General features: G+C 37.7%; 5 protein-coding genes across 6 annotated transcripts; 2 read left to right on the top strand and 3 right to left on the bottom strand.

The window, feature by feature from the left end:
* The first annotated feature begins 220 nt into the window (after positions 1–220).
* Positions 221–5,790, top strand: LOC17883234. 2 transcript variants are annotated; one of them, XR_002833516.1, is made up of 9 exons: positions 221–1,814; positions 1,940–2,069; positions 2,297–2,493; positions 2,582–2,652; positions 2,765–4,112; positions 4,193–4,326; positions 4,424–4,610; positions 4,689–5,364; positions 5,476–5,790. XR_002833516.1 is itself a non-coding variant. In XM_023781537.1 (8 exons), the coding sequence occupies exons 3-8, from the start codon at positions 2,358–2,360 to the stop codon at positions 5,306–5,308; spliced, it is 2,496 nt and encodes an 831-aa protein (XP_023637305.1). In that variant the 5' UTR covers positions 221–1,814; positions 1,940–2,069; positions 2,297–2,357; the 3' UTR covers positions 5,309–5,790. The 2 variants fall into 2 exon arrangements, 1 of the variants encoding a protein (XP_023637305.1); XM_023781537.1 differs by having other exon boundaries at positions 4,689–5,790.
* A 1,311-nt stretch (positions 5,791–7,101) lies between these two features.
* LOC17884306 (mediator of RNA polymerase II transcription subunit 12) lies at positions 7,102–17,157 on the top strand. The gene is made up of 14 exons (XM_006286815.2): positions 7,102–7,660; positions 8,393–8,444; positions 8,547–8,700; positions 8,781–8,840; positions 9,065–9,170; positions 9,516–9,584; positions 9,688–9,741; positions 9,857–9,961; positions 10,103–10,249; positions 10,332–10,676; positions 10,757–13,071; positions 13,176–15,785; positions 15,918–16,230; positions 16,331–17,157. The coding sequence occupies exons 3-14, from the start codon at positions 8,576–8,578 to the stop codon at positions 16,781–16,783; spliced, it is 6,702 nt and encodes a 2,233-aa protein (XP_006286877.1). The 5' UTR covers positions 7,102–7,660; positions 8,393–8,444; positions 8,547–8,575; the 3' UTR covers positions 16,784–17,157.
* A 50-nt stretch (positions 17,158–17,207) lies between these two features.
* On the bottom strand, positions 17,208–19,628 carry LOC17882348 (rop guanine nucleotide exchange factor 3). The gene is made up of 7 exons (XM_006286715.2): positions 18,964–19,628; positions 18,754–18,870; positions 18,500–18,654; positions 18,339–18,413; positions 17,944–18,243; positions 17,517–17,861; positions 17,208–17,423 (listed from the first exon to the last, which is right to left on the bottom strand). The coding sequence occupies exons 1-7, from the start codon at positions 19,289–19,291 to the stop codon at positions 17,304–17,306; spliced, it is 1,440 nt and encodes a 479-aa protein (XP_006286777.1). The 5' UTR covers positions 19,292–19,628; the 3' UTR covers positions 17,208–17,303.
* A 1,694-nt stretch (positions 19,629–21,322) lies between these two features.
* On the bottom strand, positions 21,323–22,569 carry LOC17882408 (elicitor-responsive protein 3). The gene is made up of 6 exons (XM_023781877.1): positions 22,503–22,569; positions 22,344–22,409; positions 22,112–22,250; positions 21,865–22,000; positions 21,548–21,719; positions 21,323–21,387 (listed from the first exon to the last, which is right to left on the bottom strand). The coding sequence occupies exons 1-5, from the start codon at positions 22,567–22,569 to the stop codon at positions 21,561–21,563; spliced, it is 567 nt and encodes a 188-aa protein (XP_023637645.1). The 3' UTR covers positions 21,323–21,387; positions 21,548–21,560.
* Positions 22,570–23,528: 959 nt separating this feature from the next.
* On the bottom strand, positions 23,529–26,614 carry LOC17883315 (transcription factor MYC1). The gene is made up of 8 exons (XM_023781165.1): positions 26,265–26,614; positions 25,840–26,133; positions 25,341–25,437; positions 25,200–25,214; positions 24,962–25,018; positions 24,331–24,852; positions 23,842–24,252; positions 23,529–23,769 (listed from the first exon to the last, which is right to left on the bottom strand). The coding sequence occupies exons 1-8, from the start codon at positions 26,417–26,419 to the stop codon at positions 23,695–23,697; spliced, it is 1,626 nt and encodes a 541-aa protein (XP_023636933.1). The 5' UTR covers positions 26,420–26,614; the 3' UTR covers positions 23,529–23,694.
* Positions 26,615–26,825: the final 211 nt, after the last annotated feature.

Raw genomic sequence — 26,825 nt, 5'->3', positions numbered from 1 at the left:
GAAATAGTTTTTTTCTTTCTTGATCTGTTGTATTTGCGTATTTAATCAGATAGCTCTTTTTTAAGTATTTGCTCATCTTTGTTTTTGTGCCATTATTATTGGAGTTGAGATAGAGACGACCGGCGTGACGTTAAGAGGAATAGCGATCGTGTTCGTGAAGATTAGAATAGATGCGCACTGAGTAGTATACAACAAATACCAATTTATTCGAGTTGTTTTGGTTAAAACAATTGTGGGTATCGGATATGGTCCATAAATACGGTTTAAAACTTAAAAGCACACAAACTCTTAGGAGAATGACAAGACATATATACAACGTCGTTATGAGATTTGTTAATGAATGATAGAGAATAGGTCAATCGCATTTGGTTGGTGTAATCTCTCTCTCGAATATTACTACGTGTTCTCCATTTCCATTAACCTAAGCCAATTACGTCGCCTCTTTGCCCGCCCCCACTTCTTCTTTTCCTTTTCCTCGTAATTTATCTATTTCAACCTTGTATTCTCTAATAGTTACGATATGACCCCAATCTTTTCACATTTATCAACTCAAGCCTTGTTTTTCTCCTCCCTGGCAAGGCTTGGAATTGGCTTCAGCTGTTCAGCAGCTATCATCATCTCGGAGACAAGAATCCTCGTCACTGCCATGTCTCAAATTCAGAGCTTTGAGAAGAAAGAGAGAAACAGAGAGAGATCAATTATTTACTGGTGAGGCTAATGATGAAGGCTGTTGAAAAAATCTCTGCACATACTTTTCTTCTATGTAAAGCTTCTTCTCTCTTTCTCTCTCTCTCTCTCTCTCTCTCCTCTCTCTCTCTGCTGCTGTAGAGAGAAATAGAAGATGATGGGCCCAATCGAAAGTAGAAATATTTTCCAACTGTGCTCTTCACTTTTTTCCTCTCGTTTGGAGCTAAGGCCACGACGTCTTGTGGTTGTCAAATTGGCATAAAGCTTCCACCTTTTTTTTACTTATCTCTCTCTCTCTCTCTCTATGTCACTTTTTTCTTCTTCTTTGCCTTTGCCCAATTGAGAATCCTCCATGAAAACTAATGGTTTTGTCGGTCATTGATATATATATATATTAATATATTTTTATCATTTTTCGCTTAGCTCCTCCTCTCCTTGTTTGTCAAAAGATGCCCACCAACACATAAAAAGAAAAATATCTCTTCTTTTCTCCTTTTTATTTGAATGTTAAGAACAGTTGTTAACAACGTTTTTGTTTTACCAATTCTGTATTTCTGTTGGGTTTGTTCATCAACCGAGGAAATTAATTCCTATGATCATCTAAAGCTTTTTCCTTTTTCTTCTTTCCCTTTGTTGATCTGATGGTATGATTACGAAAGCTTGGTTTTTTATTTTTCGACAAAACCTGCAAAAGTTGTCAGATGAACAATGTGGTTGGAGATTGGATCATCAAGATACGCTAACTTATCCTCTGTTTCAAGTTTTATACTAAAGCCTTGCCAAATTGGATTGACAAAGATTCTTCTCTCAAGCTATCCATCATTTGCTTAATCTTCTCTCTCGCCTTGGCTTGAAAGAAATCCCTAATCTTTTCTATCCGTTTTGTCCGGCGATCAAAAGGCTGGTTCAGCAGAAACCTTAACTCTTGCCATCGAAAGTAAAGTGTTTTTTGGAACTTGTAGTTTGATAAGTACTTCTCGGCCTGCAACTTGCAACCCTTATTTTTTATTTATTAGATATATATATGGCTTTGCTCAAACGTAAGCAAAGCAGATGAAATACCAGCTACGATCGTTGTTGCCCTTCAATGAAGTTTGGAATTTTTAAGGAGTTGAGAAGAATCTGAGGTACTTTCTTGTACTTTCCTCTGCTGTCTTTTTCAATAGGGAAAGGTATCTGATTTGCTCCATAAGTCTGTATTGTATATCAAGAAGCTTTCTCCGCTTACTCTCCTTAATTTTTGCCTTATTAGTTGAACAAGTAAGCAATTACTAGATTGTAAAAGGAGTTTGCTTTGGATTGGGGAACTGGTAGAGGATCCTTTACTTCTTAGTTCTCATCTTAATTTCTTTCTCAAGAATTCCATTGCAGTGCTTAGAAAGGTTATTTTTCTTCTTCTATTTCTAAGTAAGTTTATTTGTGGAAATTTTTGGCCTCATTTTCTTGTTGTTTGTCTCTCAAGGATCTGAGATTGTTTTAAGTATTATTTATCCATTAGTAGCATTTACTGCACTTGTAATTTCTATCTCTGCAACTCGGATATTGTACCGTTGCCTCTCATAGTTTTTGCTGGGGTGGTGCTTAATAGTTTTCTTTTGTTCTTCTTCAGCATCTCTTAAAAGGCTTATCTCGTTAGAGACGATTAGGAAGGACCATTAGCATAGAAAGTCATGGCCAAAAAAACACAACGTCGTGCAGCTGCTCGACAGGAGAGGGATCAGTTAGGGTGCATGTGGGGATTTATGAATATGTTTAACTTCCGCCATGGACCACTGGCTCACAAGCTGCTTCTGGACCAAAAACATGGTAAAAACCCCTCATGTCTCTGGTATCTTTGGTTTTGCATTTCTCAGGAAAGACTTCTTTTGGTTAATAGTTATGTTGATTGTTCCAGCTGTTGGAAATCCTAGGAACAATGAGCTTCGCAAATCAAAATGCCGGGAAAAGGATGCTCAAGAACCCCATGTAAGCTCTTAAACTTACTGGAAACATCCCTCATCTTTTTTTTTCTTGTTGTTTTTTTTTGCTTAAGAGTCTCCTGTGGATTAATTAAGTTGTTCCTTGAACTGTTTAAAAGGTTGGTGAAGAACGCAATATCACGATAACGATTATAAAGCCAAGTGTGAAGAAACTCATAGCCGAAGAGTTGTCCATTGACAAGGAAATCAAGAAAAAGATGGAGAATGCTGAAGCAGGACAGTTCTCTGACTCTGAACTCGAAGGAAGAAGAAGAAAAAACCAGAGGAGAAAAAACAAGACTCGCAAGAAAAGCTGCGATAATTTTAGCCATATAGTTGACAGTGAAGAGCCTCAAGTTCAACGCAGAAATCATAGATCTACTAGGAGTGTTGACATTGATAATATGATTGAAGAGTTCTATTCTGAGATTCATCGCAGAAGTACAAGCCGTGCAAAGAAAGACGAAGATTATAAAGAAAAACTGAGGGAGTTGGTCAAGTTTTTAATCAGTCAGAAGCTGTTACATGGGAACCGTCCCAGAGGAAATAGTGAAATCCTTACATCTAAGGATTTGATGGAAGTGTTTCAGATTCTGGGATCGGATGAGGAACTATTTCTCAAACTCTTGCAAGATCCAGAGATACTTGTGCCAAGGGAGAAAGGAGAAGAGAGCTTGGGCTTGTTGCAGTCAGAACAATCTTCTCTAGCTGAAAAGAAATGGTCTAGCTTTTTCAAACGGAAGGATTCACCACAAGAAGAATGTGAAGCTTCAGACCGGATTTTCATTCTGAAGCCAAGATCAGCAAGCTTTTCAAGTCCAGACACAGGAAATAGTCGTGGTTCATCACCTGATTCTCATTTGATGAGAAACAGATTGCAGAACGAGAGAAACAGTTCACATTTTTTTCTTTCTGAGATCAAGAGGAAGCTGAAACATGCAATCAAAAAGGAGCAGCCGGCCGGGGGATTTGGGGAAGGGTTTTCGAAAACTAAAGATCATTTCTTTCTCGAGCGGATGGCAAAGCCTTCAACATCTCAGAAGAAATCTCATAATGAAGATGAAAAAAAACAAAGGGTATCTAACATTTACACAGAGGCCAAGAAACATCTGGCTGAGATGTTAAACAATGGAGATCTTGATTCGCAGTCAACGAGCAGACAGGTTCAAAGAAGCTTAGGAAGGATACTCTCCTTTCCTGAATACTTGTCTCCTCTAAATAGCCCCGGAAGAAGATGGGAAAAGAACTCAACTACTCACAAGAAGTCTGCTTCAGCAGATTTCATAAATCTTGTGAACATCAAGAAAGAAACTCATGCAAGTCAACCAGAGGAAAATGCTGATATTTTGGCCTGCGATCTAAGCAAAGAACCTGAAGATTCTATCCAACCAACCGCAAGTGAAGCTACTGAAACAAGTGTTGAAATTGAGGATGGAACTGCTAACGAAAATAAAATATCTTCTGCAGGTAATAATATTTCGGTCTCATAGTAAGGCTCTCTGTTTTGAAAATACAAAAACTAATACTGTAACAAGCCAATCTTCCAGGTTCTGCAGATGATGTAATGATTCTCAATGAGATGAGTGTAGTTCAAGAGGAAGAAAGCTCTACTTTGGTTGGTGACTTATCAAAAGTTGAAGTTCATGATGAAGAACAGAGAGACGGTATCATCTCAAAACAGGCAAGTAATTTTGATTTAGCACTATAATAATATATTTTTGTATGGACTTTGGAATGGTGGAAGACTTAAAATCTTTGCTGCTTCTCGTTTTCTACAGACCTCTCATGTAGAAAGCCAACCACCACTGTCTTCCTCTGTGGCCTCACCGTCTCACTGTTTAGATAAAACTGATGAGTGCAAATCATCCAATTCTGATTTTCCAGAGTGGTCAAGTCCAATATCAGTTCTTGAGCCACTCTTTGTTGAAGATGATATAAGTCCAGCAAAAATGAGATCTCAGTCGGGTATGTGAAATCCCAGCTACTACTAGACTTGGATTGTAGTACTTAGTTCTTCATTATTGACTCATCTTTACAACTCAGGTGAAGCAGAGGTGCAACCTTGGTGTATCCACTTTGAAGAAAAAGATCCCACAACTATAAACCGAGAGAATTCTGGCACAAGTGACAAAGAATTGGTGTATAAGTATGTAAAAGCTATCTTGGACGCAGTAGTGTCAGACTTCAAAGAGCTCTATCTGAAGGCGCAATTCTCTGACCAGCTTCTTGAACCGGCACTTATCAGCAATATACCATTCTGTCCAAATCAGCTTTGTCCTGACCATGAGCTCCTCTTTGACTGCATCAATGAAGCTCTCATGGAGTTATGCTGCTGCCCACCATGGGCTTCGTTTGTTTCACCTAGAACCCGGGTCTTCTCTACTGTCAAAAGCATCATTCACGAAGTTCAAGAAGCGGTTTACTGGCATCTCTTGCCATTGCCACTCCCTCACGCCTTGGATCAGATAGTTAGAAAAGATATGGCTAGAGCTGGAAACTGGTTAGACATCAGATGTGACATTGACTGCATTGGTTTTGAAATTAGTGAACTAATTCTCGACGACTTACTCGAAGAGCTCACTCTCGACTATCTCAACAACACTGAGCATGACTCTCTGGTTCCGTCTGAGTTGAAGATCGATGGGAGCATCCTTATTCTATAAAGGTCGTGAAAACTGAAAACTCTCTTCTTGATGACAAAGCCGTTGTTGATACAGCTGTAAGCTCTGATCATAGTCTCACTGTCACCATTGCTAATTTTCTAGCACAGAACCATGTAGATACTTTGTATTACTCAGACAATAACCTCACAGAGCTCCCGTCTGATCAGAAACTACAGAGAGGGAGAGGGAGGAAATAAGATCCTTTCAAGACCAGACCAGAAACTGTTAGTGGCGGGGTCATCATAGAATCACTTTCAAAGACAGTCTTCTTTTAGGATTTTTTTTTATAGGATATGATTTTTTTTTTTTTTTTTTAAATTATTTTAGAGTGTTTGTGTTTGTGTGTGAAGATCGAGAGAGATGTGATAGTGTTTGTTTTTTTAAGTTGGTTTCATTTATTACTATTTGTGTGTAATATTTTCAGAACTGACATATAATGTACTATGGATTATAGGAGTATGACCTGGTGATCATTTTAAACTTATCTTTTTACTTGTGAAACTAGAAAAAGGTCTTGTAAATTGTAATCCAAGATTGGTGGGTTGATAAGAGGAGACGATAAGTAACAATGGAGTTTCTAGTAAGAGGACAAATCTGTAGAGAGTTTGACTCAATGGAGAAATGAAAGTATTGGATCATATATAAAGGTTTTGGATAATGTTTGTAGTTGTTGCACTTTATGCCCTACTTAGTGAATAACATTTTCCTTTTTGATGGGATATGATTTTGTGGACACAATAGATAGTACACCTGATAAAGATGGATTTTTAAAAAAAATTAACAAAACAGAGTGAATATATGTATACACACACTTAAGCTAATAAATTATAAAATATTACATTTTGTAAGAATTTATAAATTTTATTAAAACTAATATACTTATTCTAACCATTAATAAGTCAATATACATTTTGTTTTAGCATACTTTCCTTTGGTTAAGTGAATCCGTTATTTTGTGATAAAAAATTAGTCTTATTTATGCTATACGAGTTTATGAATGCAATTTGTAGAATGATTATACTATTTAATAAGTTAATCTTGACCGTTAAATTTTTTTTGTTACTTTCAAATATAGACGTTGTTATTAATTATCATTATTCTTTTTACTATTCCGTTATTTAATTTGAAAAAAGAATAAAAAATGAACGTAATAGATAATAATGACTGTAAGAAAACGACAAGCTTTTTTTTACATGAGTATAAGCTATACTCATATATATAAACATAAGAAGATATATAACACTAATTTCTAGTGAATCACAACTTTGAAACCACTCAAAACTGATTTGTACTAGTATGGCTACAATGTTACCATAAAACAAAAATTCATACTCGCATATGGCATGTTATTATTGATTAATAAATTGTGTGTTTTAAACTGTTGCCAAAAAACAAACAAAAAATCTTAAAAACAATACGTGTACAATGGACCTAGGCAAACATTGATCGGATCAGAGTTTTGAATTCGAAATGCTATAAGAAAATCTAAGACGATACAAAACATGCCCTAACTCTAATAAGAGGAGCTCTAAAATCCCAAAAAGGAAATAAAAGAAAAAAGGATTGAGAAGACGAAACCCTTGGTTGCATCCATCCACTACCACCACCATCATATGTCAAAAAAAAAAAAGAACTAGACTCTAATAAATACAATTTTACCCATTAAGCCCCTAGGGACTAGGGAAGAAACCGCAAGGACAAAATCGGAAATATAAACCAGAAAAGGTTAAGATTTTCTTACCAGAACAGTGTGTGTTAGATCGAAATTCGATCGATCAATCGAGAGAGAGAGAGAGAGAGAGTTTGTTGCTGCCTGCTTATTTGATTGTTCCTTTTGTTGGTGTTTCTTCTTCTTCTTCTTCTTCTTTCCCTCGAGCACACGAAAACAATTTCACATCCCAATTTACGGAATCAACAAAACCTGCAAATATAAAAACAAAGACAGCAGAGGAGAGAGCATTCGTCGTCGTCTCGTCATTACACCAAAAGTGCAGAAGAGAAGAGATTGAAAAGAGTCAAACTTTAACAAAGCCCAAGACTCTTCTTTTGCTTCTTCTTCTTCTTCTTCTTCTTCTTCTTCTTCTTCTTCTTCTGTGCCTTTCTTTTTTCTTTTTGTTGTCTGTTGGTTTCTTTCTCTCCCTGTGAATCTCTTGCGCTCTTCTAGATTTCCCCTTTTTTGGAAACCCTCAATTTCTTCAAAGCTCCAAGCTTTGATTCTGTCTTCGTTCCCCTTGATTCGTTCGAATCTCGGGTTCTTTGAGTTTGTCCTCTTCAGGGAATTCGCGGAATTTGCTGTCAAAACCCTAACTTTGGTTCGACTTCGGATTCTGGGGTCATCTGGAGCTCCTATTGGTTAGTTTCCGATTTGAAACCCTAGTTTTTATTTTTTATCGTCGTGCAGATTAATTTGCTTGCGTACTTGGATTTGGTAATTTGATCATGCTGATTGTTTTCTAGCTCATATGCTTGTCAAGGTTGTAGTTTTAGCTGATTTTTGTTTGCTTCTATCTGGATTTGTTCTTCTCTTTCTTACTCTTGTATGTAGCTATTTGATTTCTGTGTTTAAACTGAGAATCAACTCTTCTTCGATAAAGCTTGTAGATTTATTTCAGATTCTCTTTTGTTTTTAGATATATTGTTCATGATGATTATTTTTTAACTTGAGAATTGAACTTCCAGGATTTCATTTGTCTTCTAGTTTGGTAGCCTAACTAGGGTTAGTTTACTTTTACTCGAGAGCACTTTTTGTTCTTCTTCCTCATAGTGTAAGCTGAGGTGGGATTTGTATCATGCGAAGCACATAATTTTACTTAAAAGTGATGTATGCTATAGGGAAAGTTTCTGGCTAAAGTTTTGAAGAGAATGTGGAAAGTATTAGGCGATTTAAACTAATGATAGTTAAGAATAAGAGTATTGAGCTCTTTTGAGCAGCTGATCTGTGCTATGATTTCAGATAACTGAATTTCATTGGGAAAAATTGAAAATTCTAAAGGAGTTTCGAGACTATATGTAAATTTGATGTTACCTGCTTTGCTTATATGACTTCATTGTAACTTCAACACCAAGGGTAATTTTATGTTTCAGGGTTTACTTCCATCAATGGGGTTGCGCTGTCGCCAGTGCTAAGTTTTATGCTGTAAGGAGAAATTGCAATATAAGTGGAAGTTCATGAAAAAGTTTCTTATGGTGCTAGAATGTGGATTAGTTCTTAGAGTTTATTATGGTATATTGATGTCAGAACCAGTATGCTGGCTATAGTTTGGAGAAATGCAAAGGTATCATGCTGCCAACTGCACTAGTGCAGTCAACAATAGTGCTATAGGTGGTGCATCCGCTAGGGACTCAGGTCGAGCTGATTCCTCTTCGATTGGAAACTACTCACTAAACTCCAGGCATGTCGATAGAAAGAAGTCCTTACATAGCATTATATGTTGATACATTTGAAGACGTGTGAATACTTTCTTTACTGCAGGAGGCCACCACCGTTGACACCCTACAAGTTGAAGTGTGAAAAGGACGGTCTGAATTCCCGGTAATTCCACTTTGACCTTATCCCGAGTTTAGTTTCTGGATAAATCCATTACAGATGATTCCTACTTTCGCTGGTTTGGGTTTGTAGCTTAGGAATTTCACTCTCTTCTGTCTGCAAGACTAAGTCCTTTGAATGCTTGTTAATGCATGGAGTTGGCGACTATTCCATTCTTGATTTACTTCCTTAGATGATTTTGTACTTTTTTTCTTTCTCAAATATTGCAGATTAGGACCTCCTGATTTTCACCCTCCAACATCAAGTTCTCCAGAAGAAAATCTGACCAAAGAGTATGTTCAATTTGGATACAAGGAAACTGTTGATGGACTTAAGGTGCGATCAACTAAATTTAGTTATGCTTTCTTGTGTGTTAGATATGGCCTAGATTCATAATTTGGAAAACCATTGTTTACTATTAGTGATATGTTTGCAGTAGATATAAAGATCTTATCTTGGACCCATGCCTTTGTTGTTTTCCTATAGATGCTCGAAAGTAGGAATAATGTCTTAGTCCGAATGTTCATTGTAGCTCGATAGATTGTAGTGAGGATTTCTTTAATATAAATCCATAGGATGCTTACAACTCCGTACATTATTATAAGGTTTTTTTGTTCCGTACTCCACTAGTTTTCGTCGCATTCTCTTGTAATTGAGGTTCTGCCCCTTTGGCCTGTATAGGAATCCGAAGAGATTATATTGTCCCAGGTCCATACTTTCTCGAAGCCTGTTGTCATAAAGTGCAAAGAGGTACGGTACTAGAGAGCATAAACAGTATTTTCTCCCTTATATTTTTGATCTCGATTTGGAGTTCATTTGTCACATGAAACTAAATTCGATTTTTATCCCGCAGGCTGTCAGAAAGTGTCTTAGAGCTATCAATGAATCTCGCGCACTGAAGCGCAAGGTAATTGAGATATTCTCAGACCCGTTCCTTTTCAATTTAAATTGTGCTTCTTGTGCAGGATTTTCAGTCCCAATTATATTGCTTATAATACATAATTGCCTTAATTAAATGGCAGGCTGGTCAAGTTTATGGGGTGCCTCTCTCTGGTTCGCTTCTATGTAAGCCTGGATTTCCAGAACAAAGGTCATGTGGGGAGGAGACAAAGAAAAAATGGATCGAGGTACCCTGGCATATCATTATGCTTATCCAAACTTCTTGTTAACGCTCCTTTGATCCATGTTTGTTCATGTACTTGTGGCATAGCTGCCATATGTTCGTGAAGAAAAATATTCAACTCATTCTTGCTCTCTTTTTTTCACAGAGTTTATCGCAACAGCACAAACGATTGCGCTCCTTGGCTGATAACATTCCTGGATATAGGAGAAAAACTTTATTTGAAGTCCTTATAAGGAACAATGTCCCATTATTGAGAGCTACTTGGTATATAAAAGTAACTTATCTCAATCAGGTACAATGTTGGACAATAAATTGGTATATCGAATTAATTTCTCAGGGTGTTGGAGGATATCAAGTTTGCTAATAACATGCAGGTGCGACCTAGTCCTGCTGCTATTTCTTCAGGAACGCCCGACAAGACACTAGCTTCTCGGTGTGAACAATGGACAAAAGATGTTATTGAATATTTGCAGTACCTCTTGGATGAACTTTTGTCACGCAATAGCTCATTTTCTGCTCAGCAAACTAGAGATAGGTCACCGCAGATGCTTTATACAGGATCAGTGCAAAAGATTAGTCCAGCATCAGCTAGCCTTTATGGTGAGGAAACATCTCTACATTTTAAATGGTGGTATATGGTGCGTCTTCTACAATGGCACCATGCCGAAGGGCTTCTTTTTCCGAATCTCATTGTTGATTGGGTTCTCCGACTCTTACAGGTACGGTGTTAGATTAATTGATTAATTCAAGATAGATTTCCTTTTTCGGCTTTGTAATTTTTCCTTTTGCTTTACTGCAGGAAAAGGAAGTCTTTGAAATTTTGCAGTTGCTACTCCCCATCGTGTATGGTGTTTTAGAGAGCATTGTTCTCTCTCAGACATATGTACAGAGTCTTGTAGCTATTGCTGTTCGTTTCATTCAGGAACCTGCTCCTGGTGGATCTGATCTTGTTGATAACTCTCGAAGAGCTTATACTCTATCTGCTCTAACTGAGTTAGTTCGCTACTTGGTACTTGCTGCACCGGACACGTTTGTTGCTTCAGATTGCTTTCCTCTTCCTCCTTCCGTAGCAGCATGTGGACCCAATGATGTGAGCTATTCATCAAAGGCTTATGAGAATCTGGAAAAGCTTAGAAGTAATGCTGCAGAGGTTTCTATCCAGTTTCAAGGAAGAGGAGTTGATTCCCGGTTTGAGTTTCTTTCTTTTGATTATACCATTTCAACCATTCAAAGAAGTGCAGATGATTTGGCAAAGATTGCTAGCGCTGGCTATCCTCAACATAACGTGGCTAAAGCTGTTCAGGCCTTGGATAAAGCTTTGTCAGATGGAGATGTCAAAGCTGCTTACAGTTATCTCTTTGAGGACCTTTGCAATGGAGCCGTTGATGAGACCTGGATTGCTGAAGTGAGTCCATGCTTAAGATCATCTCTTAGATGGATTGTCGCTATTAGCACATCCTTTGTTTGTTCCGTTTTTTTCCTTATTGAATGGGCGACATGTGATTTTAGAGATTTCCGCGCTGGTGTGCCTAAAGATATCAAGTTCTCTGGCAGAAAAGATTGTTCTCAGGTGTATCTAGTCATTCAGCTTCTGAAGCAAAAGATTCTGGGTGGTGAATTCGCGCGCAAAGGAAAGATTCGTCGTGGCAATTTTCTTAATGTTTCTAAACCTAACAGTTCGATGGATGCGTTTGAAAGTCCAGGGCCATTACATGATATCATAGTTTGTTGGATTGATCAGCATGAGGTACACAGGGGAGGAGCAAAACGCTTGCAATTACTAGTATTTGAGCTTATACGTTCTGGAATCTTTAATCCCATAGCATATGTGAGGCAACTCATAGTTAGCGGGATGATCGATGTAATTCAACCTGCTGTTGATCCTGAAAGGAGAATGAGACACCATCGCATATTAAAACAGCTACCTGGGTGTTTTGTACATGAAACCTTAGAGGAAGCTAAGCTCTTTGGAGGGGAAAAGCTTTCCGAGGCTGTGAGAACTTATTCTAATGAACGTCGCCTTCTTCTACGAGAATTGCTTGTTAAGAAAGGTAAACATTGGAATAATTTAAAACTGTCAGATCAGAAGTCAAAGAAAAATTCCACTTCCCTTCCGTCTGTTGTTTTTCCAAGGACGTGTAATGCCATGGCCGATAGTGAGGGACCTCTCAAACATACCAAGAGTAGTGTTGATATTGGAGAACTAAAGGAGCGCATATCAGCTCTACTGCAGTTTCCAGGTATGTCATGTGGTGTGAAAAATCCAATGCAAGATGATTTTCAAAGTACTGTTAAGAGATCAAGTGGATCTGTATATAGCAAGATGTACCAACCAGAAGCTACACCAGGGTGTGAAGACTGTAGAAGAGCAAAAAGACAGAAAATGAATGATGAAAAGAGCTCTTGCTATCAAGGGAATTCACCAACTGCATCAGATGAAGAAGATAACTGGTGGATCAAGAAAGGTTTTAAAACTCTGGAGTCTTCGCTGAAGGTTGATCCTCAGATAGAGTTAACTAAACAAGTACCACGTGGTAGGCAGAAAATGGCACGTAAGACACAGTCGCTGGCTCAACTACAAGCTGCTAGGATTGAAGGTAGCCAGGGCGCTTCAACTAGTCATGTTTGTGATAATAAAGTAAGCTGTCCTCATCATGGCCCTGGAGTGGAAGGGGAAAATCATAAAGTGGTTGATGTGTTTAGAACTTCCACCCCTGGGGATATTGTATCTGTTGGAAAATCTTTGAAGCAGCTACAGTTTGTTGATAAGCGGTCTATTGCAGTTTGGCTTACAACTGTGGTTCAGCAACTTGTTGAAGAGCCCGAAAAGAACAGTGTGAGAGTTGGGCAGTTCAATAGAGGTGTTCCAGTTGAGGAGAAGAGCACATTTAGGTGGAAGCTTGGGGCAGACGAGCTATCTACCATACTATTTCTCTTGGATATCTCTCTTGACTTTGTTTCAGTGGTTAAATTTATTTTTTGGCTATTGCCAAAAGCCAACAGTAGCCCAAATTTTGCCGTTCAGGGTGGAAGAAACCTTCTAATTATGCCAAGGAATGTTGAAAACAACATGTGTGAAATAGGCGAGGCTATTTTAGTATCATCACTGAGGAGGTGGGTTTTACTTCCTGTTCAATAAGTAAACATTCATTAGCCATATATGTTTTGACAATGTACTTCCAGAAATTTAAATGGGTTGTATCATCAATTTCTTTCAGGTATGAAAACATATTACTTTCAGCAGATCTTGTTCCTGAAGCCATGACAGCTTTGATGAACCGTGCTGCATCACTTATGTCCAGTAATGGAAAAATTTCTGGATCAGCAGCCATAGTTTATGCTCGCTATATTTTGAAAAGATATGGAAGTCTTCCCAGTGTTGTGGAATGGCATAACAATTTCAAAGCAACATGCGAAAAGAGGCTTCTTTCTGAATTAGATCATACACGATCAGGAAATGGTGAGTATGGGATCCCCCTTGGAGTTCCAGCGGGAGTAGATAATCCAGATGACTATATACGTAAAAAAATCAGCATCGGCGGTACACGTCCTTCAAGAGTGGGTCTGAATATGCGAGAGGTTGTGCAACGACATGTTGAAGATGCGACTCATTATCTCAGAAAACTCATTGGTGCTGGTACTATGAAAGCCTCACTTGCTGAGAAAAATGAGGACGGGTATCAAGTAGCTCAACAGATTGTAGTTGGACTAATGGACTGCATTAGACAGACTGGGGGAGCAGCTCAAGAGGGTGATCCCACTTTGGTTTCTTCTGCGGTTTCCGCAATTATAAACAGTGTAGTCCTTTCGATGGCAAGAATTTCAGATTTCTCTTTGGGAAGCATTCATCAAAATCATCCATCTGGCATCGATTCATCTAATACTGCACGATACATTTTGCAAATTCATGTAACCTGCCTATGCCTTCTAAAGGAAGCACTTGGAGAGCGTCAAAGCCGAGTGTTTGAAATAGCACTTGCAACAGAAAGTTCTACTGCTCTTGCTGTAGCTTTTGCCCCTGGGAAGGGATCCCGAGGTCAGCATCAGCTATCTCCTGAATCTTATGATTCAAATGCGAACAATTCAACAAATGATATTCCGAACGGTACTGGGAAAATAGCAGTGAGCAGAACAACAAAAATTACTGCAGCTGTATCTGCACTTGTTATAGGTTCTATCACATATGGTGCTATAACCCTTGAGAGGATTGTTGGTTTGCTGAGACTAAAGGAGTGCCTAGATTTTGTTCAGTTTGTTAGGCGTACAAAATCAAGCTCTAATGGCAGTGCTAGGTCCATGGGTGCCTCTAAAGTGGAAAACCCTATTGAAGTGTATGTGCATTGGTTCAGACTCCTTGTTGGTAACTGCAAAACTGTATCGGAAGGGCTGGTTTTGGAGCTTGTGGGAGAATCTTCTGTGTTGGCTATAACACGCATGCAGCGCATGCTTCCGCTGAAATTGGTCTTCCCACCAGCTTATGCAATTATTGCGTTTGTTCTATGGAGGCCTTTCGTTTCGAATAATAACTCTAACTCCAGTGTCCATGAAGACACTCACCGCCTTTATCAGTCTTTGACGATAGCCTTCCATGATGTTATTAAGCACCTTCCTTTCCGAGACGTGTGTTTGAGAGACACTCAGGGACTCTATGAACTGATCGTGGCTGATTCCACGGATGCTGATTTTGCGTCGGTATTTGAATCAATTGGATTGGATATGCACTTGAAATCTGTGGCCTTTGTTCCTCTTCGAGCACGTCTTTTCTTAAATTCCATAATCGATTGTAAGGTGCCATCCTCTGGTTATTCCCATGAAGGAGTTAGTGAAGCCAAAAACCGACACCAGGGAAATGGAACAAAGCTTGTGGACAAGCTTGTATCTGTATTAGATTGCCTGCAACCTGCAAAATTTCACTGGCAGTGGGTGGAACTCAGGCTGCTTCTAAACGAGCAAGCACTAACTGAGAAACTTGAGAATCACGATATGCCTTTGACAGATGCAATACGATCTTCCTGTCCTACCTCTGAGAAGCCTGAGGCCTCTGAGAATGAGAAAAATTTCATTCAAATTCTCCTTACAAGGTTATTGGTTAGACCTGATGCGGTCCCATTGTTCTCAGAAGTGGTTCATCTCTTCGGTAGATCAGTTGAGGATTCAATGTTAAAGCAAGCAGAATGGTTTCTAGCAGGTCAAGATGTTCTTTTTGGACGAAAAACAATCAGACAAAAACTGATTATTGTAGGTGAAAGCAAAGGACTTCCCACGAAACCTCAGTTTTGGAAACCTTGGGGTTGGTGCAACAATTCCAGTTCCGATCATATTACAGCAAACAAGGCAGTGAAGAAAAGGAAGTTGGAAATTACTTCTATCGAAGAAGGGGAAGTGATTGAGGAAGGGTCAGGTTCAAGAAAGGTACTGTTACCTCGGGCATTAGATGAGAATAGTCCCAGTGTTGGCTATGGGATTACAACTGAGAGGGCTTTTGTTCAGCTAGTGCTTCCATGCATAGATCAAAGCTCTGATGAATCTCGAAGTACCTTTGTGAATGAGTTGGTAAGACAATTTAGCAATATTGAGCAGCAATTAAGTTCAGTTACCAACCGTAGCACAACAAACAACAAGCACACGGGAACTGCTTCGTCTGGGTCTGAGATTTCATCGAATAAAGGAAGTACTCGGAAAGGCCTTCGTGGAGGCAGCCCTAGTTTGGCAAGAAGATCCTCAACCAATACTACTGACACTGCGCTGCCACCGTCCCCTGCTGCTTTGAGAGCTTCTATGTCTTTACGGTTACAGTTTCTTCTAAGATTACTGCCTGTCATCTGCGGGTACTTAGTCTCTTCCATTTTCTTTTTTTTCCCATTCCGTTTAACCAGATTTGTTGAAAAGTCATATGAGATGACTCTTCCCATATTACCGAAATAAAGCCTAAGTTATATTTTTGTATGGCAATGATTCAGGGAACCTTCCTTTAGGAATACGAGACATGCACTTGCGTCTACAATAGTTCGTTTGCTTGGAAGTCGGGTAGTTTATGAAGATTATGCTGTATGCTCTCCTCGTAGTGACCCATCAAAGGCGGAGATAGAATCAACAATAGATCCTTCAGCCATGGGAGATCTCTCTAGTGAAGTCTTATTTGACCGGTTACTGTTTGTACTCCATGGGCTGTTAAGTAATCACCAGCCAAATTGGCTAAAGCCAAGGCTTCCCTCTTGTGAATCATCCAAAGACTTTAGCTTGTTTGATCGCGATGCAGCAGAGAGCTTACAGGTTTGTCAGAAAAAAATGATAAAATCCTTGAGAATCTGTCTTCTTAATTTGTAAATACGATTCATGAAGTATTTTTGTTTTTTGCTTGTCAATAATGCAGAATGAGCTTTCACGGATGCAGTTACCAGACACCATTAGATGGCGGATACAAGCAGCGATGCCCATCCTCTTTCCTTCTTTACGCTGTTCTCTCTCTTGCCAGCCTCATTCTGTTCCGCCAACAGCACTCACACTTGTTCAACCCTCTGGATCTGCTGCTGGTGGACCCATTCAAAGAAACTCCCCTGTCTTACCGAAAACTGGAACTGCAGCAGCGCAAGGGAAGCTGAAGCAGACAATGTTGTCACCACCTCAGCAACAAGAAGCAGACAACGCAGATATGGTTGACCCATGGACGCTTCTCGAAGATGGGACAAGTTCAGGTCTATCAAGCAGCAACGCTTCAAACAGCAGCGACATGGCGAATCTGAGAGCCACCTGTTGGCTGAAAGGTGCAGTGAGGGTCAGACGGACTGATCTGACTTACGTTGGTTCAGTAGACGACGACAGCTGAATTATTCTATTGTTTCATAGTTTTTGATGATCAAGAGAGCTCTAGAAAAGTGAGAAGCAAGGAGCAAAAAGCTTGGATCTTCGGTGCCTTAGACTGTACTATCATTTATTGAGGGCTCATGAAGAAGGAAGTCGTAATGAGACATCTCTACGAGTCTGTGTGACTTCTTCAGATCTATGTATTTTAATTACTAACCCTTTTGCTTTTTGGTCACACCACTTCACATCCCCCGGACCCATGCTGGTTCGGAACCCCTGTTGTATATATAGGGATTCGAAATTAATTGTCTCAAGTTCCTTGTTCCATTATTTATCCACTAAAAAAACTATTATTCCCCTGAATTTTATATTTGATAAAGAACACTTGGTCGCTCTCTTTTTGCTCTTTCTGTGGCCTTATTAATGGAATGGGGAAACTTTGCTGATTACTATAATACAAATATGTTTTTTTTAACATTGTTTTCCTTTACAAGAGAACATAGAAGCCTCCTCAAAAGTCTAGCAAAGCGGCTTATTTATTATTATTCACTTCCCATCATGGTTTTGTCTACATAGAGAACATCATCTATCCAAGCAACGATGTTAAATGCTAAACCTTCAAGAACTCTTGAATAGCTCTCCAGCACAGCTTTTCCAACATCCTGCAACACCAAAAACACATTACTTTTAATAATCTCAAACAACGATAATGTACAATCATAATATTCTCAATGACTTTTCATTCTTCGGTTTACCTTATTGTATTGAATCTTGCATATATCTAATGATGTCTGAGACAACTCTGGATAACGCTGTTTCAAACAGAAGAGCAGAGTCTCTGCTCTCTCAGCCATAACGTAGTTCTTGTCTGTTCTCTCTGTATTTGACATAAGATCTTTCACCATGTTCCATGAGTTCTTAGAGTTACTAAGACATGCTTTGCGTCTCCATGTATACATGGAAGCTTCTACTCTATCTGCTAACTGAACAGCTTCATGCTCAGAGGCTATGTTCAGACAGTCTAAAAGTTGTTCTGGGAAAAACCGACCCGAACTACTCATGTAACGGTAGATTGAATCTCCAACACTGCTTTTACCACACTGCAGAGATTTAAGATCCTAAGTTAGACTCAAAACCGAATCATTAAGATTCTAGCAGTTATGAAAGGTATAACAAACAAACCTTTGGAAGAGTTGTCATGTAAGACTCTGGAATCTCCATTTCACTGAGAATGCTACTGTTGATAGCCATTGCCGCTTTGTGAATCTGATTGGTACTCTCTCTCTTGTTTTTGAGTTGTTTTCTGGCCTTATCTGACAAACCTTCAGATGGCACTAGAGGAACCGGCAACCACCATTTCTCTTCTTTCCTTTGTACTATAACTTTCCTGAATGATCCAGTCGCAGAACGCGCAGATTTCATCGATAAACTCCCTTCTTCTGCATACCAAAACTCTGTGTTCTGGAAACTGTCCAATGCTTCCTGTAACAAATTACAAAGATAACAAAAAAAAAAACATGTTATGTAACCAAACCAAATAATCATTTGAATATCTATACGTTTTTTTTTATATTTACCATAAGCATTGAATCTAGCTTTCTCAAAGCAGGTAAGTTGATATAGATATCTGCTCTTGGTCTACTCTCCATCACCTGTAAAACCCGCCAAGAACGTATTCATTTTTTCCTCTCTCTCCTTTTTTCCCGTTTTCAGACAAAATATTTGACGAGTTATGTACCTCAACAGTAGCTCCATTGCTTAGATTCTGACATCTAGGGATGAACTCGACTATGTAATCGCATACCGATAAAAGGCAATTCATTTCTCTCTTCCACAATGCTCTCTTCTCTGTTTCTAACGGCTCTAACCTCAGGTTCTGTCCAAACACTGTAGCTGCAAACATCAAAGTTCAAAAAATACATGCATCAGATGAACAGTAATCAGAAACAAGAACATAGGCTGTGTGAATGATTTGCTTAATAATGTCTTTACCATAAAGATTGGTAATTGCGTTTGAGATCGTCACTGCAGTGCAAACTCCTTTTCCACTCCCTGACATATCTTCTCCAAGTAGAAGCTTCGCAAATCTTTCCTTCATTGTCTCAAGTTCTGCAAAAACCCCAAATCTCATTATAATTTCAAAAGACTTTTGAAAAATCAGAGAGCAGAGAGAGAGAGAGAGAGAGAGAGAGAACACAGCACCTGGTTCTGTAATTTCTTGGACTACAAGATTTTCATTTGATTGCATCTCTAAACCAGAGAGGCATTTGGAGCTGTCATCAGTCTTAGATTCAGTGAGGACAGGCCAATTACATGGAGAAACTTCACTACAGAAGCTGTTGGTTTCATCTATCTGGTCTGAAAAGCCTGAAGTGCTGTCTGAACAAGTTCGAGGATAAACAAAGGAATCTATGCTCATTGTCGAGTACACCGGTGTTTCAGATGTGGATTGATCGTTAGGGTCAATGGATCTAGGTGACTGATGATAGCCCACATCATCATTTTCATCTGGATTTGATAAATTCTCCATCTTTAAGCTCAAAACTCCTCAAAGGTCTCTCTCGATCTTAATGTTCTTGATCTGTTTCCTCTGAAGATTTAAAACGAAAATGTGACAATAGCTTAAAGCTTTCGTTGAGATATATTACCAAGAAAAATTTAGATATTTGAAAGCGGAAGGTTTAGTTTTGGGGTTTGGATAGTGAAATTACTAAGGACCAGGGAACAATAAAGCAAGAACAAAGATTAAAGCAAAGATAAAGCAGCAAAAAGAAGAACGATAAAGATCAGATCAAATGAGAGTTTAAAAATTCTCAAATTTTATTGAAAACTTCACCGGAATGTTTTTGCAGAACAAACAGACAATTCAAAAATATAAGTTTCAACAGAGAGATAAGGATCATAAAACACAACTGAGAGCAAAAGTCTGAAACTTTAAATTTTGAAAAGAACGTTAAAGTAAGAAAATCAAAGCAACGGTCTTTATTTGATAATTGATGATACCTTTAAAAGCTTCTTCTTGAATTTGAACCTTACGTTTTTAAAGCAAAGCAAACCAAATTTTGAAACGTCAAAATAAAAAAAAACAAGTTCCCTCCTGTTGGAACTTGAATCCAAAACCCTCTTTTAAGCCGGCGACGACCGGAAAAATGTGGACCGTCCGATCCTGACAGACGATGGAGTGGCTTTTCCTCTGCTTCAAATCAACAACAACAACAACAACAACAAGTGTTTTTGCTTCTATGAGACAACCAAAAAATAAAATAAAAATGCAAATACCCTCTTCCCTTTTAAGAGCTATATTTTTCTTTAGTGCTATAAATAACTATACACTTTTATCCTTTTCTTGTTGGCTAAAATAATAATAATATGGACTCTATAGTTTTCAATCTGACAAAATATAAAATCTTTGATTAATGGATCCTTCCACACACACACACACACACAAAAATTAAATTAGTTATTAGCCTCCCACTGGAAACTACATAACGTTGAATCATTAATGATTTTCCTTTTCAAAAAAAACATAATTATATCACATCTTTTCACTTTAAGAAGAATTTACAAGACATCGATCTCATGTAAATTTTTAGCATTATTTGTTGGAAATTAAAATCCAGGATGTTCTAATTAGAATTACTGAAATTCGTTTCTATTAACTAATCTGTTGAACTCCAAACATATAATTATACTATATATGAAAGATCTTGATCGCAGCTACGATGGGATACGAGTGAATGTTCAACGTATACGACCTTTATATTTTGAAGAAGTAATAATAATCTTTGGTCGGTCTATCGTAGTAACACCTCCACTAGGATTTCTGTTTAAAAAATTTATTTGTCAATCGTTTATTATATTAGACCAATGATCACATGGCTGGAGTTTAGCTTATCCCCATGTATCCTACACGATTAACTGCAATTCATGATTAATTAGGTGATTTGTTTATTATATATATATATATATATAAGTATTTAGTTTAATATATTTTAATTTCAGTTTGAATTATAAACTTAATAGTTTAGCACATGATAACATAATGTAATGGAGATGGAGAAGACAAATATGTATATTGCATGGTTCGGTTCGTGCGTGGAACAGACGTGCGTCCCATTTTCTCGTACAACGCATTTTTTGTAGCATATAATTAAATCTATGGGTCATTATTTTTAATGTATTATATATACAGACTATGGTATTAGACAATATTTAACTACTTTTAACATATTCATTTATTTATGTGTTGAGAACTTGAGATTTTCCAATGGAGTGTATATCTAACTTACTACAAAAAAAAACATTATAGCAACTGCATACATATTATTAATTATATTGGTTGGGAAATTGAATGAAAGTAAGAAAAAATGTTACATCAAAAGATATAAATGTAGACCATTAATTCAATTACATTAAATATTGAAGGTGAAAAAGATTAAAGTCATCAACAGTTTCGTATTCTTGCCCATCACGATACCGTGAAAGGGCTGATTGGGAAACCCTAGCTACGAATAATAAGAAAGTCAAAAGAACATTGTTTTTATATATAGTCGACGAAACGATTAAAGTAGTTTTGCATTAATTGACTTGACGAGACCTGTCCTTCTTGCCCATGCAGCTATGAACCTAACATGCTTGCACAAACTCGGAAAATCAAATAAATGTTATCGCTATAGTATACTACTACTACTTGATAGATAGAACCTGAATTGGGCTACGCAGCCATAAATCTGAAGTAAAGAAAATTATTAAACAGCGAAAAAAAAAAAAGAGTTTTGATGCTAACCCTTTTAGCATTGCTAGTTGTCTTTGAGTTGATATTTGTTTGTTTTCCGAAAACAATAGAGCAGAAACCTTAACAAAGGGAGTTTCATCAGATTCATATATGGGGAAATCATTGGTTCTTCACTGTTTTTGGCCTCCATCTTCAGCTCCCATGCTTTCCTCTTCAGTTTATCCTAAGAGAATAGTAAACATTGTCATTGAGAAATTTTGTTATGATCGTTGTTCTTGATGATATTTCAATATTTGTACCTAAGATGAATAAATAAACCGCAAAGATTCTCCTGGAATGTACAATTCAAATCTAGGATAGTAACTTACAGTTGCAATGAATCTCAATCCGATTTTTAGTTGGCCTTTAAAAGTATTGTCGTCAAGAACAACATTGTATGGAGCTGGTTTAGTTTCCATGTATCCTCTGTCACGTCCTTCGGTTACTATCCCTCCAAGATGAATTCTGTACCAAAAAAAGAGACACCACCACATGTATGGTATTTATATATCTCTGGTATTTAATTGCTATATTGCAAAATCACTCAATATTCATTTTTTTGCAAGCAAAACTTACAAGGTTTCACCGACAAATCCTCCATCTTTGAAGAGCTCTTTGTCCATGATTCTAAATTTGATATGGGTAAGCTTCTTCCATTGAGACATCGGGAAATCAAAGACAAACTTTTGGTTCCACAATGCATTGTCATTGTCACCTATTTTCACAGAAGAACCAAAAATGTTTGTCCAATATATATATAACTTGGCTCAGAAGATAAACAAAATTACCGCAGTGAAAAAACGTAAACCTTTAGACAATTTGCTACGGTATTCCTTTGTCCCACATTGTAAGAGCACATAATACACAGGGCTTCCTGCAACCAAAATGATCAAAACAAAATATTTTAGTTTTGAGTATAATGTAAAATTAAACATATGAAGACAGTATTTCGTTTTCTTATAATCACCAATAAAATTTGTGTGTGTAATCCCATGAGCATCAACGAGAAATACTTCCAATATTCCTCTCTTCATATTAGATATTTAAACAAAATCAAATACTCAAAAGCCTCCGTGGAATCAAATTGAAGTCGCTAGCAACATCAATGGGAGAGAATGCAAGTGAAACCATGAAGTTTTATAATGCACCATGGATATAATATTTACTACTTCTTTTTGTATATATGAGTTACAAAAGAGAAGACCATAAATAATGCATTCAAGTAAAGACAGTTTTTGGTAAAATACCTTTTTAATAAGTTACATTCTCGCTCGGGATAGTAAATTTCATTCGGGTTGAGTTTATCCAATATCATTCGATAATTCGTTCAAACAAGGTGAGAAAAATAAGAAAGTGGGGAAACGGAGAAGTAAGTTTGCGTAGAAAGGACACAAAGTTTAGGGCTTAAGGCCCAAAAGCCCACACACGAAACAGTAAACATTGAATAAAAGGTCTAGAGAGGACCAATCCAATTACTTGAGGTTTAAGGTAAACCTTATGGTGATAATGTCGGCAGAAAAACTGAATTATAATAACCTTAAGAAATCCCACATCGGAAAAACTTGAAGAAATAAGATAGTATATATTAAGGAGGAGTTATAGCATTAGTAACCAATTGGCTTTGATGAAGGAAAAGATCATGAATCTTCCCAATCATGAAGATGGTATCATAATCCCTTAACCCAATAGGGTTCACTCAAATAATAAGTAATGGATATATATATGATCCCATCTTTAGGAAGCACCTCCTCTTAAGGAGAGTCATCCTGGGGAAGAAACATGAGCCAAAGCCAATTGGTTTTTTTTTTTTTGCTATCTGTATGAATAAACCAATAGCCAAAGTGTTATTGTTGTTCGACCTAAAGGCTTCTATCTTTGATTTCTTTTGTAATAAATTAATCCTGACAATCGATATGAATTCACCTGGTCAAGTCACCCACTCAAGAACTATAATAAGTATAGATATTTTTTTTAGAAGATGAAGAGACAAACATTGTCGAAAAATCCAACCAAACCTTGGCCAACTTTACATACAAAAACCAGGAAAACTTGATGTAAAGTTAATGGCACATCGCATATAGGTTCAAAAAAACAGTCTAAAGAGATATAACATTTCATCAAAAGTTTAAGATAATAAGATTCTTTACTGAGAATGAACATTAAAACAAATCACCAATGACTCTTCTCAGCTCTCGCTTGATCATTCCTACCGATGCAACTGCAGCCCCACGGAACTGCATATACCCAAAAACGTTACGTGCGATTCAAGAAAATTCAACAATGGTCTTTGTTCAGAATTAATTTACCTTGGCCTTGAGATTCAACGTGAGGAACTTATTGAGTGTATGAGATCTAACAGAGAAAGCATCCATGTGAAGATTGCTCAGAGTTTCCATGATATCTGCAACTATGTAGTCTCTGTAAGAACATCTTACTTCGATCACAACTTCTGTTTCTTTGAGTTTAACTCTCAAATGTGTCTTATCTCTGAACACAGTGACTTGTTCGGTTTCTCCTGAATTCTCATCGATCTTCGTGCTGTCATCGTAGTTCCCTGATGTCTCTTCGATCAACACAGAGTCGTTAAGGTTCTTTGTTGTCTTTCTTTGTCTTTCTACGAAATTAACTGATCCCATACAAGATTCTAGTTCTTCTACTCTTGCCTCCAGTTCTTGCAGGTACTTGATTGTGTTCTTCAGTATCGATTCTTTATCAACCTGCACAAATATTCCAAACAGAGTCTTGGTTTCTGAAATAGAGCAAGCCTTTTAAGGATTTAGAAACAGATTTAGTACCTCGTTGACAGTGGGAACCATAGTTCTAAGGACACTGAACTTTTCGTTCTCTTTTCTTCTGTCTGAAGGATCATCTTGATTCAGAGCAGATCTCTCACTTGGTAACATTCTCTTTGCGTGCATCAAAGGGACATTGTACAACATCTTCCGCAACACATTCTGTGACTGTGGCTGCAAATCACTTTGGTTCTCACCAAAACCTGAGTTTGGCTGCTCACATTTCTTCCACGGCAAGAAACTTGAGCCAGAATCAGAAGAAACAAGATTTGGTTGAGGGTGATGAATCGTCTTATCGTTCCTACTTGATATATCCACCGAGTAGTTGAGTACTGTTGAAATGGTTCTTTTGTAATGCAAGTCTTCATCAGATATACCTAATGGAATCTGATGCTTCTCTTCAAGCATCAAGTGTCCTTCACTGGTCATAATCCCCATTTTCTTCTCATCATCCTTGTTGTGGTGGACAGGTATTTCCAATAAGCAAGTTTTGATGTGTTGAAGCAGACTGTAATCTTCTGAAATCTTTCATTGTCCAAAAAAAGACAATGCACAATAAAGGATATGAATTTCTTGTAAAGCAAGAAACCAATTAATGTAAAACCAACTTTTATAGGTTAAGATGAAGAGTTACCAATTCAGTGACGCCCAGCTCAATCACACCGCCCAAGTAAGGGAAACACACAACAGTCTGGAGAAGACAAAGAAAGACATAAGAACACAGATACATTTTTAAATTATTTTAGGTTGATGTATAGTGACGTTTTCTAATCTAACAATAAGACCACTAAACTTTCAATTCCAAAAAAAACAAAACTTTCAATTCTAGCAACCGTAAATCAGTTAAAGAGAACATTATATATGCAACGTACCTGAATCGATGCGCTCTAATGAGGATAAGCCATATGAACAGTAATGAAGAGCAAAGTAGATCAAAAGAGATATAGTCAGATTAGATATTGAGAAGATATCAAGAATCCAAGAAGAGTAAATAGAAGGTTCTACGAACTTACTCTTGCTAACAAAGAACGAGAGAATAGTTTGTTCTCAGCGTATTGAGCGTTGCAAAGCCATATGGTCTCACCCGTCGCCGAAGCTCTTCCAGGCAAACTAATTAAGCGCACATGGACAACCAAAAAAAATTCATGGACATTAATTTATATGACCCTAGCTCAGCTAGAGAAGAAATAAAAACAAATTTGACAAATATAATTACTTAAAACGCAAAAAGGCTAATTAAAGTGTAATGGTAAGGAATCGGAAAGGTTAATAATCTAGTGTAGCATCATTTCCACTATTTACCAATTCGTTTCGAGACAGAACTTTAAACCTCTTTATCCAAAGTAATGTTTCATCTAAAAATGAAGGACCGGACACTCCTCATTCCATCTTTACTGCACAAGTTTCTATATGAATAGTTCAAAAGAGCCATATATATTTAAATGTACTAGCTGATTCATAGGTATAGGGGGAGCTAGGGGGAGAAGAGATAGAGAGAGAAAGAGAACAAACCATTGATCAGAAGGAGAGAAGACATAGGACATGGAGACTAAATAGTACCACTCTTCATCAGAGAGATCATCTGGTGACAGCATCATACTTGTCCTGTCACAATTATGCTCTTCATCATCATTATGCTCATCATGAGTAGTACTAACTGTAGTACCATTGTCTCCTTCAAGCATAGACAAATAAAGTTTCCGAAGCTGCTTGCTTCTCTGCAGCCCATATTTATAATGAGATTCGTAACTCTTCTTCCTCTTCTTCATATCTCCATTGTAACATCCTTCTCCCCACTCCAAAACCCTAAATTTAGAATACAGTACTCATCATATATATATATATATATGTGTATCGAGATATTTAAAAAGAAGGAAAAGGGCAATGCAAATACGAAATCAACAAGATCTTACATGAGTATTAGATTATATACTTACCCAGGTTGAGTAAGTGAAGAGGACCAGAAGATTGCGTAGTTCCATTGAACACTTCTTACAGCTAAAGCAAGTTTTTTTCTCAATAAGCTGTTTTGTCTTTTACTTCTTCCTCCAGCTGCTGCTTCTGCACCATCATCAGCCATTGTCAAAGACATATGCAGATGTCGTGAAGAACTGAATCTAACAAAAACTCCGAAACCAAAACTGATGAATTAAGAGGAGACAAAGAAAAGGCAAAATTTATTGAAGAAGGCTGGAAAAGAAACTTTATTTTTCTTTTTCTTCTTTCTTATCTTTCTTTCTTTATTGCTTTCTCTTTCTCAGCTTGGTCCTGAGATGGAAAAGTCTTTAAAGAGTGTCTTTAAAGTTGAGTACTGTTTCTGAATGATGGTATAGAGAGAGAGAGAGAGAGAGAGAGAGAGAGAGAGAGAGAGAGAGAGAGAGAGAGAGAGAGAGAGAGAGAGAGAGAGAGAGAGAGAGAGAGAGAGAGAGAGAGAGAGAGAGAGAGAGAGAGAGAGAGAGAGAGAGAGAGAGAGAGAGAGAGAGAGAGAGAGAGAGAGA

Source organism: Capsella rubella, unplaced genomic scaffold (assembly GCF_000375325.1).
Source record: "Capsella rubella cultivar Monte Gargano unplaced genomic scaffold, Caprub1_0 scaffold_6, whole genome shotgun sequence".
Taxonomy (NCBI): domain Eukaryota; kingdom Viridiplantae; phylum Streptophyta; class Magnoliopsida; order Brassicales; family Brassicaceae; genus Capsella; species Capsella rubella.
The sequence above is the reverse complement of the archived record's forward strand: the minus strand, read 5'-3'. Positions and strand labels throughout refer to the sequence as shown.

Excerpts from the sequence above, each read along its gene's own strand:
- LOC17883234 (XM_023781537.1), top strand. The coding sequence starts at position 2,358 with ATGGCCAAAAAAACACAACGTCGTGCAGCTGCTCGACAGGAGAGGGAT. Across the intron at positions 2,494-2,581 it reads GCTTCTGGACCAAAAACATG|CTGTTGGAAATCCTAGGAAC; the intron begins GTAAAAACCCCT and ends TGATTGTTCCAG. Across the intron at positions 4,113-4,192 it reads AAATAAAATATCTTCTGCAG|GTTCTGCAGATGATGTAATG; the intron begins GTAATAATATTT and ends CCAATCTTCCAG.
- LOC17884306 (XM_006286815.2), top strand. The coding sequence starts at position 8,576 with ATGCAAAGGTATCATGCTGCCAACTGCACTAGTGCAGTCAACAATAGT. Across the intron at positions 9,962-10,102 it reads CAAAGAAAAAATGGATCGAG|AGTTTATCGCAACAGCACAA; the intron begins GTACCCTGGCAT and ends TTTTTTTCACAG. Across the intron at positions 16,231-16,330 it reads ATGCAGCAGAGAGCTTACAG|AATGAGCTTTCACGGATGCA; the intron begins GTTTGTCAGAAA and ends TCAATAATGCAG.
- LOC17882348 (XM_006286715.2), bottom strand. The coding sequence starts at position 19,291 with ATGGAGAATTTATCAAATCCAGATGAAAATGATGATGTGGGCTATCAT. Across the intron at positions 18,414-18,499 it reads GCAATGGAGCTACTGTTGAG|GTGATGGAGAGTAGACCAAG; the intron begins GTACATAACTCG and ends CGGGTTTTACAG. Across the intron at positions 17,862-17,943 it reads ACATGACAACTCTTCCAAAG|TGTGGTAAAAGCAGTGTTGG; the intron begins GTTTGTTTGTTA and ends AAATCTCTGCAG.
- LOC17882408 (XM_023781877.1), bottom strand. The coding sequence starts at position 22,569 with ATGAAGAGAGGAATATTGGAAGTATTTCTCGTTGATGCTCATGGGATT. Across the intron at positions 22,251-22,343 it reads CCGTAGCAAATTGTCTAAAG|GTGACAATGACAATGCATTG; the intron begins GTTTACGTTTTT and ends CTGTGAAAATAG. Across the intron at positions 21,720-21,864 it reads GATTGAGATTCATTGCAACT|GATAAACTGAAGAGGAAAGC; the intron begins GTAAGTTACTAT and ends CTATTCTCTTAG.
- LOC17883315 (XM_023781165.1), bottom strand. The coding sequence starts at position 26,419 with ATGTCTTTGACAATGGCTGATGATGGTGCAGAAGCAGCAGCTGGAGGA. Across the intron at positions 24,253-24,330 it reads TGGTTCCCACTGTCAACGAG|GTTGATAAAGAATCGATACT; the intron begins GTACTAAATCTG and ends ATATTTGTGCAG. Across the intron at positions 23,770-23,841 it reads CGTTGAATCTCAAGGCCAAG|TTCCGTGGGGCTGCAGTTGC; the intron begins GTAAATTAATTC and ends GGGTATATGCAG.